Here is a 14,092-nt window from a genome sequence, read left to right as displayed (position 1 = left end):
AGAGGAGAGGTCGTTCAGACTAGCTCTGTTTCACCGAGGGTACGTTTTAATTTAGGTGAAAGTAAGAACTGCAAAAACAAAGGTTCATTTTTTTTCTGGTGTCTCAAGAGAAGCTATGACATCCATAAGGTGGTTTCATTTACGTAAGGTGGGGCTTTTGACAGACAAAGACAGGACAATGAACTGGGCTTCGGAGGATGGGGAGAGTTTTTGTCCAATGCCTTGATGTGAAAGGCATTGGCCACATTTCTGCAGGGCCTTGAGACCAAAATCAGCTCTCGTGCAGGATTTGTCTCCAAGTCCCACGGTCTCAGGTGACAAGCGGCAGGGCCACCCGTTCCAACTGCACTGCCCTCAAGAGATGAGGCAAGGAAAGCGGCTCATCTGGCATCTGTCCCACAAGAGATGGTGGAGATCTCACTTTTTAACAGGATGGTAAAATGCCCCTCTCGCCAAGAACAGCATGAGATTTTTATAGACGTGAATCAGCCTGTTTTGCACCAACTTAAAAGCAATGCACACGATCTCCATCCCGATGATGATATAAATGGAGAAGAACAAGAAGAAGTGAGGGTGTTCCAAAACGGTGTCCCCAAACCCAATGGTGGTCAGCGTGACAAAGCAGAAATAGAAGGCGTTCTCGAAGTCCAGTTTCTTCTCCCAGATGGGGAGGATGGCAGCTGCACAGGAAATGTAGGCGAAGACGAGGAGGGCGATGACCAGGAGGGGGACGTCCAGCTTCTCCACCTGCCGTCCCACCTCGTCCAGGTTGCTGATGACAGAGTAGGAGAGCCTCCCTGACGCCAGCTCTGGACACGAGTTGCTCCTCTCGACGGCCCGCGGGGGCGGTTGCAGCGTGTTCTGCTTCTCCCGTGCAAGAAGTCTCTCGAACAGATCCACGTTGCTGCCTGGGGCTGAGGGACACGTGCCGGGTTTGGGGTCCGGAAGCTCTTGGGTTTCTATGACGATCCTGGGGACGGCTCCGGCCGCAGGCGTGGTGGCAGAAACAGGCTTGGTGGCAGGCCTTCCGCAGAGCAGGCGGGAGCACCACTCGGGAAGGTGGGGCCGGACGAATGGGAGTTTTTGGAACCGATTGTAAGACGTGGACAGGAGGGTGGCCAGGATGTCACCCGTGTCCGTGAGGACGAGGAACATCAGGGGGATGCCAAAGAGGGCGTAGAGCATGCACAAGTATTTGCCGAGCCTGGTGACAGGGTAGATGTGGCCGTAACCTGAAAAAAGAGGACAGACCCTGGGATGCTGGTCTGCTCTTCCCCTTCCTGAAGAAAGTTTTAAAGAGACCTTCTGCCATTTCTCCTCCTTGGTGTGATGGTTTACACAACATGTTTGAAAATATTCATCTTAAAACATTCATCCAGGGGCACCTGGGTGGCTCAGTCGGTTAAGCATCCGACTTCAGCTCAGGTCATGATCACACACAGTCTGTGAGTTCGAGCCCCACGTCGGGCTCTGTGCTGACAGCTCAGAGCCTGGAACCTGCTTTGGATTCTGTGTCTCCCTCTCTCTCTCTGCCCCTCCCCTGCTCATGCGCGCTCTCTCTCTCTCTCTCTCTCTCTCTCTCAAAAATAAACATTAAAAAATTAAAAAAAAAAAAACCCATCCACCATCTGGCATTGGGCCCGTTTTGGTGGGGGAAGCAGGAGGTGAAACTCAGCTACTCTTCAGGATAAGGAGCAACTCATGTCTAGATATGTGACCCAAGATGTCCTCGGCAGGGGACAAACATGTCTGGGAGGGGGCTGATTGCTTTTCATTTTGCTGCGGCCACTTCTAAGCATCCGTGTGACCGGATGAATGCAGGGGAGAGGCATGGGTGGCTTTGCCATCATACCCACCGCCTCCTTCATCCTCCACGAAGGCACCTGTTTTTAAGAAGCCACGCTTGTCCTCCCTGGGATGCCTGGGCCTCTTGGTTCATTTGTTTCTATACAACAGGCTATTACTATGTGCCATCAGAGCACAGCAGTGTGCATGGAAGGAGGAAGAGGGGACAGAAGGACTAAAATACAGCTGCTGCCCTCAGGGCCATTGTGGTTTAGTAGATTGGACAGACGCGGTCACGAGTGCTAGTGAAGGGGTTAGGTTCCCAGCGTCTAGAATCTTCCAACCTGAGTGCGAACCTCAGCTCTGGCATTTCTAGAAAGTTACTTGACGGCTCACATTTTCAAGTTTCTTAGCTGCAAAACAGGAACGGCAGTCTCCGCTTTGTGTCCTGACTCGCTGGGAAGATGACACGAGGCCAGTGCCTGACCCATAGTGGGCAGCCGAGAATCGTCGGCGTCCCTGCCCTCAGGAGCCCATAAGAGCAAGCAGCAGCATTTACTGTGGGCTGGTGTCAGCCCACCTGCCTAGGTAGGCGTGGTTGTCACCATTCACAGGCGGGGAAACTGAAGCTTGGAGGAATGAAGTAACTTGGCCAAGAGCGCTCAGTGATAGGCCTCGCAGTCAAATCCCCAGAACCATCTGGCTCCCATGCCAGCATTCCTTCCCACAGGGTCTGGAGCACCCAAGGGGGCGGAACCTTCCAATCATTAAGAACCAGTCAGCCAAGCAAAGGGGGTGGGCGGGCTGAGGCTTCTGTCCTCTTCTGGAGTCTTCTCCGTCCATCGCCCACCCCCCCCCCCCCTCACGTCTACAGCAGGGCAGGAGCAGAGAGCTATCAAACCCCCACAGCACAGAGAGTTGGATCTTCTGGAGTGAGCAAGCTCAGTGACTTCAACAAAACAAGGGAAAAGCTTTTGTATGTCATGCCTGTGTTTAATTTTTGATGTCATAAAGGAGGATTAATACAGAAAAACCTAGGCCAATTATGTAAATTGATTTGAAGGCACTTCCCAGGCTGGCTCTGCCCCAGCCTCCTCCGGGGCTACGGTCCCCTGTGGCGAACTCTGGCCTAGGCTCTGCCTTCCAGGAGCACAGAGGCGTTCAGGTTGCCCATCCTCACCAGGGTCCTGGGAGAAGGCTGTGGACCTCAGAGGGGCTCATCAATGGGCACCCATCCCAGGGCACTCTATGCCACACTGGGTTGATTCCACGAGGCACCTTTTGGTAGGAGGGACAGTTAATTCTACGTGTGTTCATATGTGTGCGCCTACTGAGTGCTTACTGCATACACAGTGCTGAGCAAAGTAGATATGGTATCCAACCTCGCTGAGCTTCTGGTTTAGTGGGAGAGGCAGATATGAATCGAATCACTACACTAGTGATATATGCATAGCAGCTGGAGACCGATAACAGGATGTATAAGAGCAGACTGTCCTATGAGCATTGAGAACCAAGGCATCCATCCTGGATTCGCATTTACTGAGCACCTACTTTATGCCAGGCACTTGTGGGCAGGGCTGGGGGCACAACGGGAAGCAGGCAGAGGTCCTGCCCTCTAGGACCCCTGGCCTTGAGCTCAGCTCTCCACCAGTGGAGTCCTCCACCTGTGATAAGGACCCAACAGGTATCTGCACGAGGGGGCGGGAATGGGGGCCACATTGCCTAAACCTCCCGTTCGGAAACCCAGGTGTGTTCCAGGGGCAGGACTCGCCGAGAGAGCGCTGACGGTTCCAAGTGCCTCTGTTTCCCTTCCCTGTTCCCTCAGGGTCTTGAGCAGTTCCGGCTCTCCCCTCCAGGAGAAGAGGCTGCAGAAGTGGCCTCAGCTCCTTGTCCGGGCTTCAGTGAAAGCCCAGAACCGCTAAGGAGAAGCAGGTGGGGGTGGGGACCTAAGGGGGAGAGGAGAGACAGAGGGGAGCCATGGGGCTGAGGGGTTTCCCAAGACACCGGACTTTCTATGCTAAAACTGTGGTAGTCCCAGGCAAACTGGGCGATTGGTCGGTCCAGCCATGAAGGAAGGTGTGGAAAGATTCTCTGGAGCGGGGAAGGTGAGGGAGGAGGGCACCCGGAGCCTCCCCTGCAGGGGCAGGAGCTCAGAGAGGCCTGGCCACAGAGTCCTGGTGGAGCCCAGGCCCTGCGTGTCAGCAAAGGTTCCTGTGCCAAAGCTTGTCACGGGCCCCACAGAGCCATCAGTCCTTAGGGATGTTAGCAGCAGCCACAAAGTCCCAGAGACGGAGACCACCCTGTTTTCTAGACGGTGGATAAGCCCCCTAATTCTTGTACACCCCCAGGAGAGTCAGGAGAGGCTCCCCAGTAACAAAAAAACTTTAAAAAAAAAAAAGAAAGCAAATATCAGAGAGTGCATGGCCCCTGTGAAGGAAATGTATTAACCGTAGCAATTACCAAATGCTGAAACGCATAACGGAAAATCCTACCATTTCTTATAATGCATTCATATATTCCAGTACGGTCAGTCCACTCCACTTAGGCTGTATTTAATAGCCCGTGCACTTTACTTTCTAATCGAAGGGGACTGACCCAATTGGAAATGACTGGGGATTGGCCAACCTCACACCTGCCAGGTGTCCCCTTTTCAGCATTAAGGCCAGGTGCATTAAGAATGGCCCAGAGATGTAGGGCAGGAAGCACTTGAAACACAGTATTGATTACAGGCCGTGGAGAGCCTCTCCAACATCCTCTTCCACTTGTAATTACTGGACGGCGTGACGTCCTAATTGATTTGATAGGAGCATCGCCTTCTTGGGATTTAAACCAAGATAATGCATTTCCATTAGATCAGTGGTTCACAGCCTAGACTCCCGTTAGAATCACCTGCAGGGCTCTGAAAAATACTGATGCCTGGGTCTGTCCCTAGCGACTCTGACTTGATTGGCATGGAGTCCGGGCTTGGGAGCTTATAAAAGACAGCCAGATAATTGCAGTGTGCAGTCAGGGCTGAGAATCTTCACATCCGGTCAGGGCTTTGCAAACGTCAGCATGCATCAGGATCACCTAGAGAGTTTGTGAAATACAGACTGCTCGGCCCCACATCCATAGTTTTTGGCTCCGTAGGGCTAGGATGGGGCCTGAGAATTAACTCTCATTTCTGTTTTTTTTAAGTTTATTTATTTTAAGAGAGAGAGAGAGAGAGAGAGAGAGAGAGAGAGAGAGAGAATATGAGTGGGGGAGGGGCAGAGAGGGAGAGAATCCCAAGCAGGCTCTACCATTCAGTGCAGAGCCTGATGTGGGGCTCGATCCCATGATCTGTGAGTTCATGACCGGAGCCAAGATCAAGAGTTGGACGCTTAACCTACTGAGCCACCCAGGTGCCCCTTAATTCTCATTTCTAACAAGTTCTCAGGTGATGCTCATGCCACTGGTCCAGGGGCCATACCTTGATAACCACTGCATTACATCAGTTCTCAAGGGGGGCAATTTTGCCCCCCCCCCCAAGGGACACGTGGCAATGTCCGGAGACACTGTTGGCTGCCATGACTGGTGGAGACCGCAGGGGAAGAGGTGGATGCCTCTGGTAGGTAGAGGCCAGGGACGCTGCTGGACAAGCCCCCATGACAAAGAACCATCGAATTCAAGATGCCCATAGTGCCCAGGCTGAGAAGCTGCATTAGGCCAATTCCCCGAAGTCCTTGAGGAAAAGGAACACAAACAGAATCCCTTTGCTCATCTCCAGTATCTTCCTTGGAGTTGCAGCATCCCTGTAACCGTTGTTCCATTGAGCTGTGGGTTTCCCTGAAAAAGTCCAGCTGTGCCCCACCCCTGCTTTCCCGATAGTGACTTCCCTCTCCAGAACCTTAGCTCACGGCTAAATGTCACGGCACCTACCCCGTGGGGTTGTCACGTCATGAAAATTAAATAAAATAATGCATATAAAGCCTGTGAACACCATGCCCAGTGCTGGCAAATGCTCGGTGCTGCGGTTACTGTTGGTACTCTCTCTGCCCATGACCAGTCCCTGCCTGCACAGGCAATTTAGGTGAAGGACCAGTTCTGAAGGAAGCCACGTGGGGGCGCCCTTGGACACACGCGTGAGCCCATTCATAAAGCAGACACTGGCTGTTCCCCCCACAACATTCCTTCACCTTTCCTGGAATACCACTACCCACCCCCTGCGCGACCCCCTGATTTAGGGATAGATCCAATTGGTCTAAATCATTCTGGTAACGTAACCCCCTTGCCAGGACTGGCTCGGGGTGGGAAGTTTCTAGAGTTTTTTTGCTGATGGTGACAGCCAGCCCTTTTTCTGTCTACGAGATGCAACCATGCCCAAATGGGAGTGGATACTGGTGGCTGTCTTGTGACCTGCTGAGCGGGACGGGAGAGTATCTGGTGCTCAATGTCATGGCTTAGCTGCACATGGACCAGCCCTAGAGCTGTCCCCCACTGGACTTGCGCTCCAGAGGGAACACATTTACACATTTTCCCGGCTGTTTCAGCCAGTAGGGTTGCAATTTGTGGTAGGGGCATCTGGAAGGATCCTGACGGCCACTTAGGTTTATCCTCACGCTGATCTGAAAGGCAGGACTGGGAGGAGCTACACATGAGGGAACGAGGCTCAGAAGGGCCACATTGCTCCCTGGAGGTCACACGGCTGACCCCAGGCGGCCAGCCTCCAGAGTCCACAGCTGGCCAGCGTGCTCCCCAACCCCACCCCCAAGTGTGAGGGAACCTCAGCACGAGCACCCAGCCACAGCTGGGGCCCTGTGACCCTTGTGGGCCCATCCCTCGCAGGGACCGGTACTCTCTCGAATGAAGATGGGGCCTCAGTCCTTTTCACTGGCCGAGAGGGGTAGGGGCTGAGCAATGGGTTCCACTCCTGGTGGAGATGCTGACCCAGAAGCTTCTGAGCTGTGGCTGAGGTCAGCCCCACCATCTCTGCTCCTGTGACCCTATTCCCAGCAGGGGAGACTCCTGCCCGCCCCGGGGAGGCCCCTTCTACCCGCCCGTCCTGCTGCACCAACGCGGAGGGAAGCCAGGGGCCCTTAGTTGGGCGAGCGTCCTCAGACAGGGCCCAGGGACACGGTGCCCGAATGCAAGAGCAGCCTTGTCCCTGTAGCTCAGGAGGCAACTGCTCGTGCCATGTCCCCCTCTCTCCTGTCTGATCCCTGCTCTCAGGCCACAGTGGTCCATTCCTCCAAGCACCTCGAAGCTTCGGAGTGTTGTCCGACTGTTTCCTCTGCCCGGAAAGCTCTCGCCCTTCTTTGCCTGGCTCACCTCTCCAGATCCTTCAGCTCTGTCACTCAGGAGCCCACACTTTGTGTGGCGGCCAAGAAGAGGGTCTGTGGCTTGGGGAGTCCACAGAGCCCCTTTTCAAATGAGCAAATGGTCACTGTAGAGGGCAGCGCTGCCCCTGCAGCCTCCCCTCTACCCTGGACTCTCTGGAAGGGACTGGTCTGGGTCAGTGACGTTCACATAGGAATCTTACCTTTGTTTGGGGGCTGAAGACACGCATAAAGGGAACGCGGGGAAATGGGGAGAGGCCGGCTCCTTCCCTGCAAGGACCTTCCCTCCCAGCCACTGATATCGACCCAGCCACACAAGGGGTCTCTGGGAATCTGAGCTGCCCCTGCCGCCCAGGCACAGCCAGACTCTCCCTGGGGCTGCCCGGGCAGGGGTGGGCAGGGGTAGGCAGGGCTCCTGCGGCACCCCACAGACCTGCAAGGCTGGCAGACTATTTCAGGAAAAGAGCACTGGACGTGGAGTCTCGCGGCCTATTTGTGGGTACCAGCCCTACTCACGGCATGCCCTTGGCCCCTGACAGCACCCCTCTGGGCTCAGGCTCCCCCACCTGATTCATAAGACCACTGTGAGCTTTAAAAGTCCCCAAGGGGGGGCGCCTGGGTGGCTCAGTCGGTTAAGCGGCCGACTTCGGCCCAGGTCATGATCTCGCGGTCCGTGAGTTCGAGCCCCGGGTCGGGCTCTGTGCTGACAGCTCAGAGCCTGGAGCCTGTTTCAGATTCTGTGTCTCCCTCTCTCTGACCCTCCCCCGTTCATGCTTTGTCTCTCTCTGTCTCAAAAATAAATAAACATTAAAAAAATTAAAAAATAATAATAATAAAAAAAATAATAAAAATAAAAGTCCCCAAGGGTTGGGGCGCCTGGGTGGCTCAGTCAGTTAAGCGTCTGACTTCAGCTCAGGTCATGATCTCACGGTTGGTGAGCTCGAGCCCCACATCGGGCTCTGTGCTAACAGCTCGGAGCCTGGAGCCTGCTTCGGATTCTGTGTCTCCCTCTCTCTCTGCCCCTCCCCTGCTCATGCTCTGTCTCTGTCTCAAAAATAAATAAAAACATGAAAAAAAATTTTTAAAGTCCCCAAGGGTAACTGTTAGTTCCTGTCACTGCCTATTAGTTCCTCCCTCACCTCGCCATTGGTGCTCCCAGTCCTGCTCTGGCACACCGTCCTCCCTCTCCACACCATGCCCCACCCCTCCCCAGTGCTCCCCGCCATTCCCTGGGAGTACAGTTGTCGTCTACATGCTGGTGACTCTGAAACCCACCTCCCTAACTCCACCCAGAGCTTGGAGCCCCAGAACCACATTTCCGGCAGTGATGGGTGTCTCCACCTAGAATCTCCACGGGAGCCTTGACCTTGACTGGCCCTGAATCATCACCTCCATCCCCAGGCCCAGCGTCCCGTCCTCACCTCCCCCCGGCCTGCCGAGCCCACCAGAGCTAGAGACAGTGGTGTCTTCCCCATCCCCCCGCAGACTTTTCCTGCAAAGTCCTCGTTCAATCCACCCCTCTTCTTGTCCTCATGACCATTGTCCTGGATGAGGCCATTGCATCATCTCCCACCCAGGCTGCTGCAGAAAGCCCCCCAGGGCTCTCCGTGCTGCCAGCCTTACTCTCTCTGGTCCACCTTCATGCTGCAGCTGAGGTGATCTTTCTGGAATGCTGAGCTACCAAGCTCTTCCCTTGCTTAAAACCCACTGGACTCTCCCCACTGCCCTCGGGATGAACCCAGCCTCCTCGGCCTGGCTCACTGGCCTTCCTGGGGACTGGTGCTTCCTTTCCCTCCCACGTCTCTTCGCCCGGATTAACCTCCTGACAATGCCTGCCGTTCCTTTGGCCTGGAGTCCCTCTTTGTGACCACCTTCTCCCACGCTGCTCCCTGTCGGACTCAGCAGGCCACCAATCCCACCAGGGAGCCTTTAAAATGTTCCTACCACTTAAGCATTGCCTCTCGGACCACCTCCAAGCCTGCGGCAGGTGCCCCTTCTCTGTGCTCCCGGAGTACCCTGAAGGCCTCATAGGCTGACCACGTTTGGTTGCCTGAGTTCTCCTGTCTTGCCCCGAAGTCTGGGCTCTGGCAGGTGCCATTGGCAAGAGGTGTTCTGTACAAAAGCATTCAGCCAAGGAGCGGGAGGGGGCTGAAACGCAGCCCCTGCCTTGCTCATTGGGGTCCACACCCGGGCACGGGGCTGCACCCACCTGAAGCAAGGGCCCTCTTTCCTAATCCCCACCAAGGACCCAACATCAGTCCTGCTCACTGCTGTATCCCCCCCTCCCCCACTATCCACCACCCCCAGCAAGGAGCAGTGGCCACTCAGCGAAGGAGACCCGGCACGAGGTAGGCATTTCACATCTGTTTCTTGACCAAATGAATTGAACGTTCCAGCCTCCCCACCAAGGGTCCTCAGCCTCACTCTTCTCCCCGCTCCTCCCCCAGGTCTCTCTCCCAGGCCTGCCCTTGCCTTTGGACTTACCCACAGTGCTGATGACTGTGCAGCAGAAAAAGAGTGAGCTCAGGAAGGACCAGTCTGTAAACGTGTTGAACCAGTGGGGTTTCACCTTCTGCAGCAGCGCCCTGAGATCCTGTTTCCTGCCTTCCTCAACTGGGAAAGAGTGAAGGAGAGGGTTTTGCTCAAGACAGGTCCCACCCAGGCAAAAGGGTCTTCCCCAGGGACCAGGATGGCCCCTGCCCCGTGGCGTCATCCACACCAGAACTTGGCTCTGCTTTTGCACATCTCTGCATTTAGTGCCTGCGGAGATTAAGAGGCCACATACCCCATGAGATGAGCACCCGAGGGAGAGGCCCTCAGGGGTCCGGCCCGAGCTCAGCCATAGCATTGCTGCGTGGCCCTAGGGGGCTTTCTGAACTTTCTGAGCCTCTACATTTTTCACTTGCAAAGAAACATACTAACTTCTGCTCAGTCTCTCCCATGGGGCTCTTGAGCATTGAAAGCAAAATGGGTTTTATGAGCTGTAAGCTGTTATATGGATGCAAACCATACCCACTCCCGGAGGTTATTAAGCCTGATGGAATTTGGTGCTCATACTGGGATCTGTGCGCACCAGTCGCCTGAAGATTTCTGGGAAGCCTTGGCTTTCCAAACATCTGCCCCAGGGTCAACGGAGCCGGATTGGGGTCTTGGTTCCTCAGGGAGGTTCCCAAATAGTTCCGTTGGCCTTGGTGGCCAGTGGCTTTTGAGACCCCAGAAGCCACCTTGAGACTCTGGCACATGGCGGGAAGTCACTACTCTGAATGGGCACTGACCTGGGAGTCCAGACACGAGCACTCTAGACCCAGGTCTGAGTCTCCACCTGTGTCTCCCTCTCTCTCTGCCCCTCCCCTGCTCATGCTCTGTCTCTCTCTGTCTCAAAAATAAAGAAAAAACATTTTTAAAAAATTTAAAAGGAACCTGAGTGGCTCCTGAAGGTGTGGACAAGACACTTCCTTCTGAGGCTCAGTTTCCCCATCAGGGAGGCGGCATGGCGTGGCAGTGAAAACGGGCTCTGGAGTCCCAATGCCTAGGGTAGAATCCTTGGCTCCACTTTCTAGCTTGTGACCTTGGCAAGCTGCTCAACTCCCAGAGCCTCTGTTTTCTAATCCGTGAAAGGGGACAACTCATACAACCCTCTTGGGCTGGCATGAGGATTACGTGAGGTGATGCACCGAAACGTGCTCGGCAAAGGGTCCTGCACTCAGCTAGACCTCTTCAGCGTTTTAATCTCCAACAAAAACCAGTACAAAACGAGGCTGGAGGGGCGCCTGGCTGGCTCAGTCCATAGAGCGTGTGACTCTTGATCTCAGGCTCGTGAGTTCGAGCCCCACTTTGGGCAGAGGGATTACGTAAACAACAGTAACAAAATCAAAATGGGGTTGGGCCCGCTCTGTATTCCCATCGTGTTCTGTGCATCAGGATCATCCAGGAGACTTTAAAAATAAGATTCCCTACCCAGCCCCAGAAATCCTGATGAAGTGGGTTTGGAGAAAAGCCTGGGAATGTATATTTCAGGCAAGCTCCCTGGATGACTGTGACCTGTCAGGTTTGGGAAGCTCTGAACTTGTTGACGCGTGTGTCTGTCTGGTAGATGTAGACAGAAGGAGTGTGACCCTCCTCGGAGGAGAGACACTGTGACCAGCCTCCAGTCAGGCGGCCTCAGCCAGAAGAACCTTTCCCCAAAGCGGGCTGGGCGGTGGGAGGGGCTGTGAGCAGCCCGAGCAGAGGGACACGAGAGGACCTGTCACACTGGGGAACATCCTGTTCTTCCCCTCACCTGTAGGCTCCGTTTTTCCTTTGTCTTTAGTTATTTACTCTCTATATTTTATTTTGCTCTGCTAAATACGTATTTGCAAGCTTTGGGGAACAGGGCAGTGTAGAAATAAGTGACTAAATACAAATGAAATGCAGTAAGGCCATAAAGTGCCTTCAAGAGGCTTCCTGTCCTTTATGTCATCTGCTTCCCACAGGGTCTCTGTGATTGGCAGGCCTGAGATTGTGGGCCGCCTCTGTCCAGCACACTGAGACCCAGAGAGGTCAAGGGCTCTCCCGCAGATCACACAGCAACCGGGACCCCAGGTTCTTCCCGCAACCACTTCCCCTCCCCTGAGCCCAACAGTAGAAAAGCCATTGGAAACAGGAAATGAGAGAGAAAGGGGACAGGCTGCTCCTCCTGGGGGTCCAAATCCAGTTGGATTGCTCTTGAATTCTAGTCTCTGAGTCACGGGGCCAGGCAGGCAGAGTTCGGAGGACCTGCCTAGGAACCCCCAGCCCCAAATCCGGTCACCCATGCCGCCCATCCAACGTCACCAAATCTCCAGCAATCCACCCTCCTCAGAACCTGCTGGTCTGGGTGGGGCTGGGCGCAGAGGCAAAGGGAAGGGGGCTGGACTTTCCAGAGCACCTAGTGGGTCCTCAGGGCTTTCCCTACATTCTGCACAGCAACCAACCCTGACAGGCCATTACTCTCCCTATTTTACAGAGGAGAAAACTGAGGCTCCGAGAGAAGTCATTTGCCTAAGGTCCCGCCCAGGAATGGGGAGAATAGGAGCAGAGAGTGGAGGGGCGCCCCTGCCCCACCCCGCCCTCTGCTCCCTGGGGCTGCCCCCACCCACCCGGAAAAGGCTGCCCTGTCCCCGGGGGAGCCACCTACCTGTTCGGTTGCATTTCAAGATGCCACAGAGCTCCCCCAGGAATTCCTCAAACTCCGGGTCATTTGGCCCCAGGTCCTGGCCGCCCTCGATGGCCGAGAAGAGGGCAGCACCCAGCAGCGCGTAGGTCACCAGGGAGCAGAGGAAGCAGAGGCGAGGGAACAGCTTCTCCAGGGCCTCCTGAAAGCACCTCCCGGCCTGGGGTGGCCCGGCAGCCTCCATCCTCCCAGGAGCGCCCGCCCAGAACAGGAGTTGCTGATGGACGAGGCAGGAGCGGGGCCCCAGCAGGAGGAGGACGGAGAGGAGGAGGGGGAGGAACGGGAGTGCCCAGAGAATGGCCAGGCTCCAGCGCTAAGTGGATGGTGCGTGCGCTTCCCCCAAGGACTGGGAAGCAGCCGGTACTCATCACGTTCAGTTACTTAGATGGCGCCCCCAGCGCCCCAAATTGCTATTGATCCGCCAGCCTGGGAACGGCCCTGTGGCGACTTTGGGCAGGCGCTGGGGTGGTTGCTCTGTGCTTTGGCCCTTCCCATCTGGAAGCTGCGATTTTTGACTTCCAGGTGCCAAGTCTGACTTTTGGTTTATAGTCAAGCAACCGTCCTTCCGGAGGTTGGACTACCTGTCTTGGACAGGTAGTAATAATGGCAATGAGTCTGGCCGGAGCTCTATAAGTTTACAAAGGGCCTTTATCCTGCGTGGATCCAACTGTTGGTCATAATTCTCCACTCCTCTGTAGCATACCCACCTTTGCGGTGGCCTCTCCCAGGGCAGAGCATAATTCCATGCCCCTTAGTGTTGACGTAGGCCACGTGATTTGCTCCGACCAATCGGGTGTTAGCAGACCGGAAGTAAGCAGGGGCTTGGAAATGCGCTGGTGAAGCGGAACTTGCTCCCCTGGGCCCTGTCTCTGCCACGAGAAGAATATGCCCGGTGACACACGTGGAGATGTGTGCACATGAAACCCCCTCCCCCACCCTGCCCGCCTTCATAAAAGGATGTTCTGTGAGGCTTCAAAGAACCTGGGTCATGACAGCCTCCGCTATTCATCCTTTCAGAGCGTCCCTCAGCTTCCCGGGCCTCTCCTCTGGCAAGCCCTGAGCAATGACTGAGCAAGATGGGGGTACAAGAGCTTACCCAGGTCTGTCCGCCCCCGGAGGGACTCCTCCAACCTGCAGGCTTTGTTCCAGAACTCCCTGTTGGTCTGCCAGAGATTGTTGTCAGCTCTGCGTCACGATCTGAAGGCTTTCTCTGTCCCATCCTGCATCCCAGTAAAGATCCCAGCAGAAGATCCAACCTGTGGCAGTTGGCGCCAAAGTGTTCCGAGAGAGCAGGCTCTAAGATGGAACTTTCGGACTGGGTCGCTCAGTACCCAGCTGGTCAGGAAATGGTGTGGAGACAGCTCTTGGCTCAAGGTGGCCGTCCAGTTGTTAAACATCCGCCAGTGGTGAAGTAGAACGGTGAGCAGGTGGAAGGTGTTGACTAGCGCAACGATTCAGGCATTTAAAACATACTGGAGGAGTGATAAATGCAAGGACAACAAGTTTGGATGGTTATCATGAAGTCAAATTAGTCCCCTGAAGGCAAACTTAGAAGAGGGAGGTTAGTAGGACAGAGCACACAGCCTCTGCTGCAAATGGCCTTAGGCCTGCAATTAATGTTCATCATCTCCTTCCTTCACTACCTATTCTAAATTCCCCTCACCCTCTGCTAACTCTTCAATTCTCTCAATGTCTTGCCCAATGGCACGACGCAAATCCTCATTCCTGGGGCTTCTGAGTCCATGGTAACCACATACTCTTCAGTTTGGAGTGGTTTGGGTTTGTCCATTCGCAAATACAGTTGGGTAAGGAGTACCAA

The 14,092-nt window shown here is 54.8% G+C and overlaps 1 protein-coding gene across 1 annotated transcript; it reads right to left on the bottom strand.

Moving 5' to 3' along the window:
* Positions 1-24: 24 nt before the first annotated feature.
* On the bottom strand, positions 25-13,177 carry KCNK18 (potassium two pore domain channel subfamily K member 18). The gene is made up of 3 exons (XM_003994444.5): positions 12,238-13,177; positions 9,567-9,695; positions 25-1,232 (listed from the first exon to the last, which is right to left on the bottom strand). The coding sequence occupies exons 1-3, from the start codon at positions 12,455-12,457 to the stop codon at positions 418-420; spliced, it is 1,164 nt and encodes a 387-aa protein (XP_003994493.3). The 5' UTR covers positions 12,458-13,177; the 3' UTR covers positions 25-417.
* Positions 13,178-14,092: the final 915 nt, after the last annotated feature.

The sequence above is a fragment of the Felis catus genome, chromosome D2, assembly GCF_018350175.1.
Source record: "Felis catus isolate Fca126 chromosome D2, F.catus_Fca126_mat1.0, whole genome shotgun sequence".
NCBI lineage: Eukaryota > Metazoa > Chordata > Mammalia > Carnivora > Felidae > Felis > Felis catus.
The sequence above is the reverse complement of the archived record's forward strand: the minus strand, read 5'-3'. Positions and strand labels throughout refer to the sequence as shown.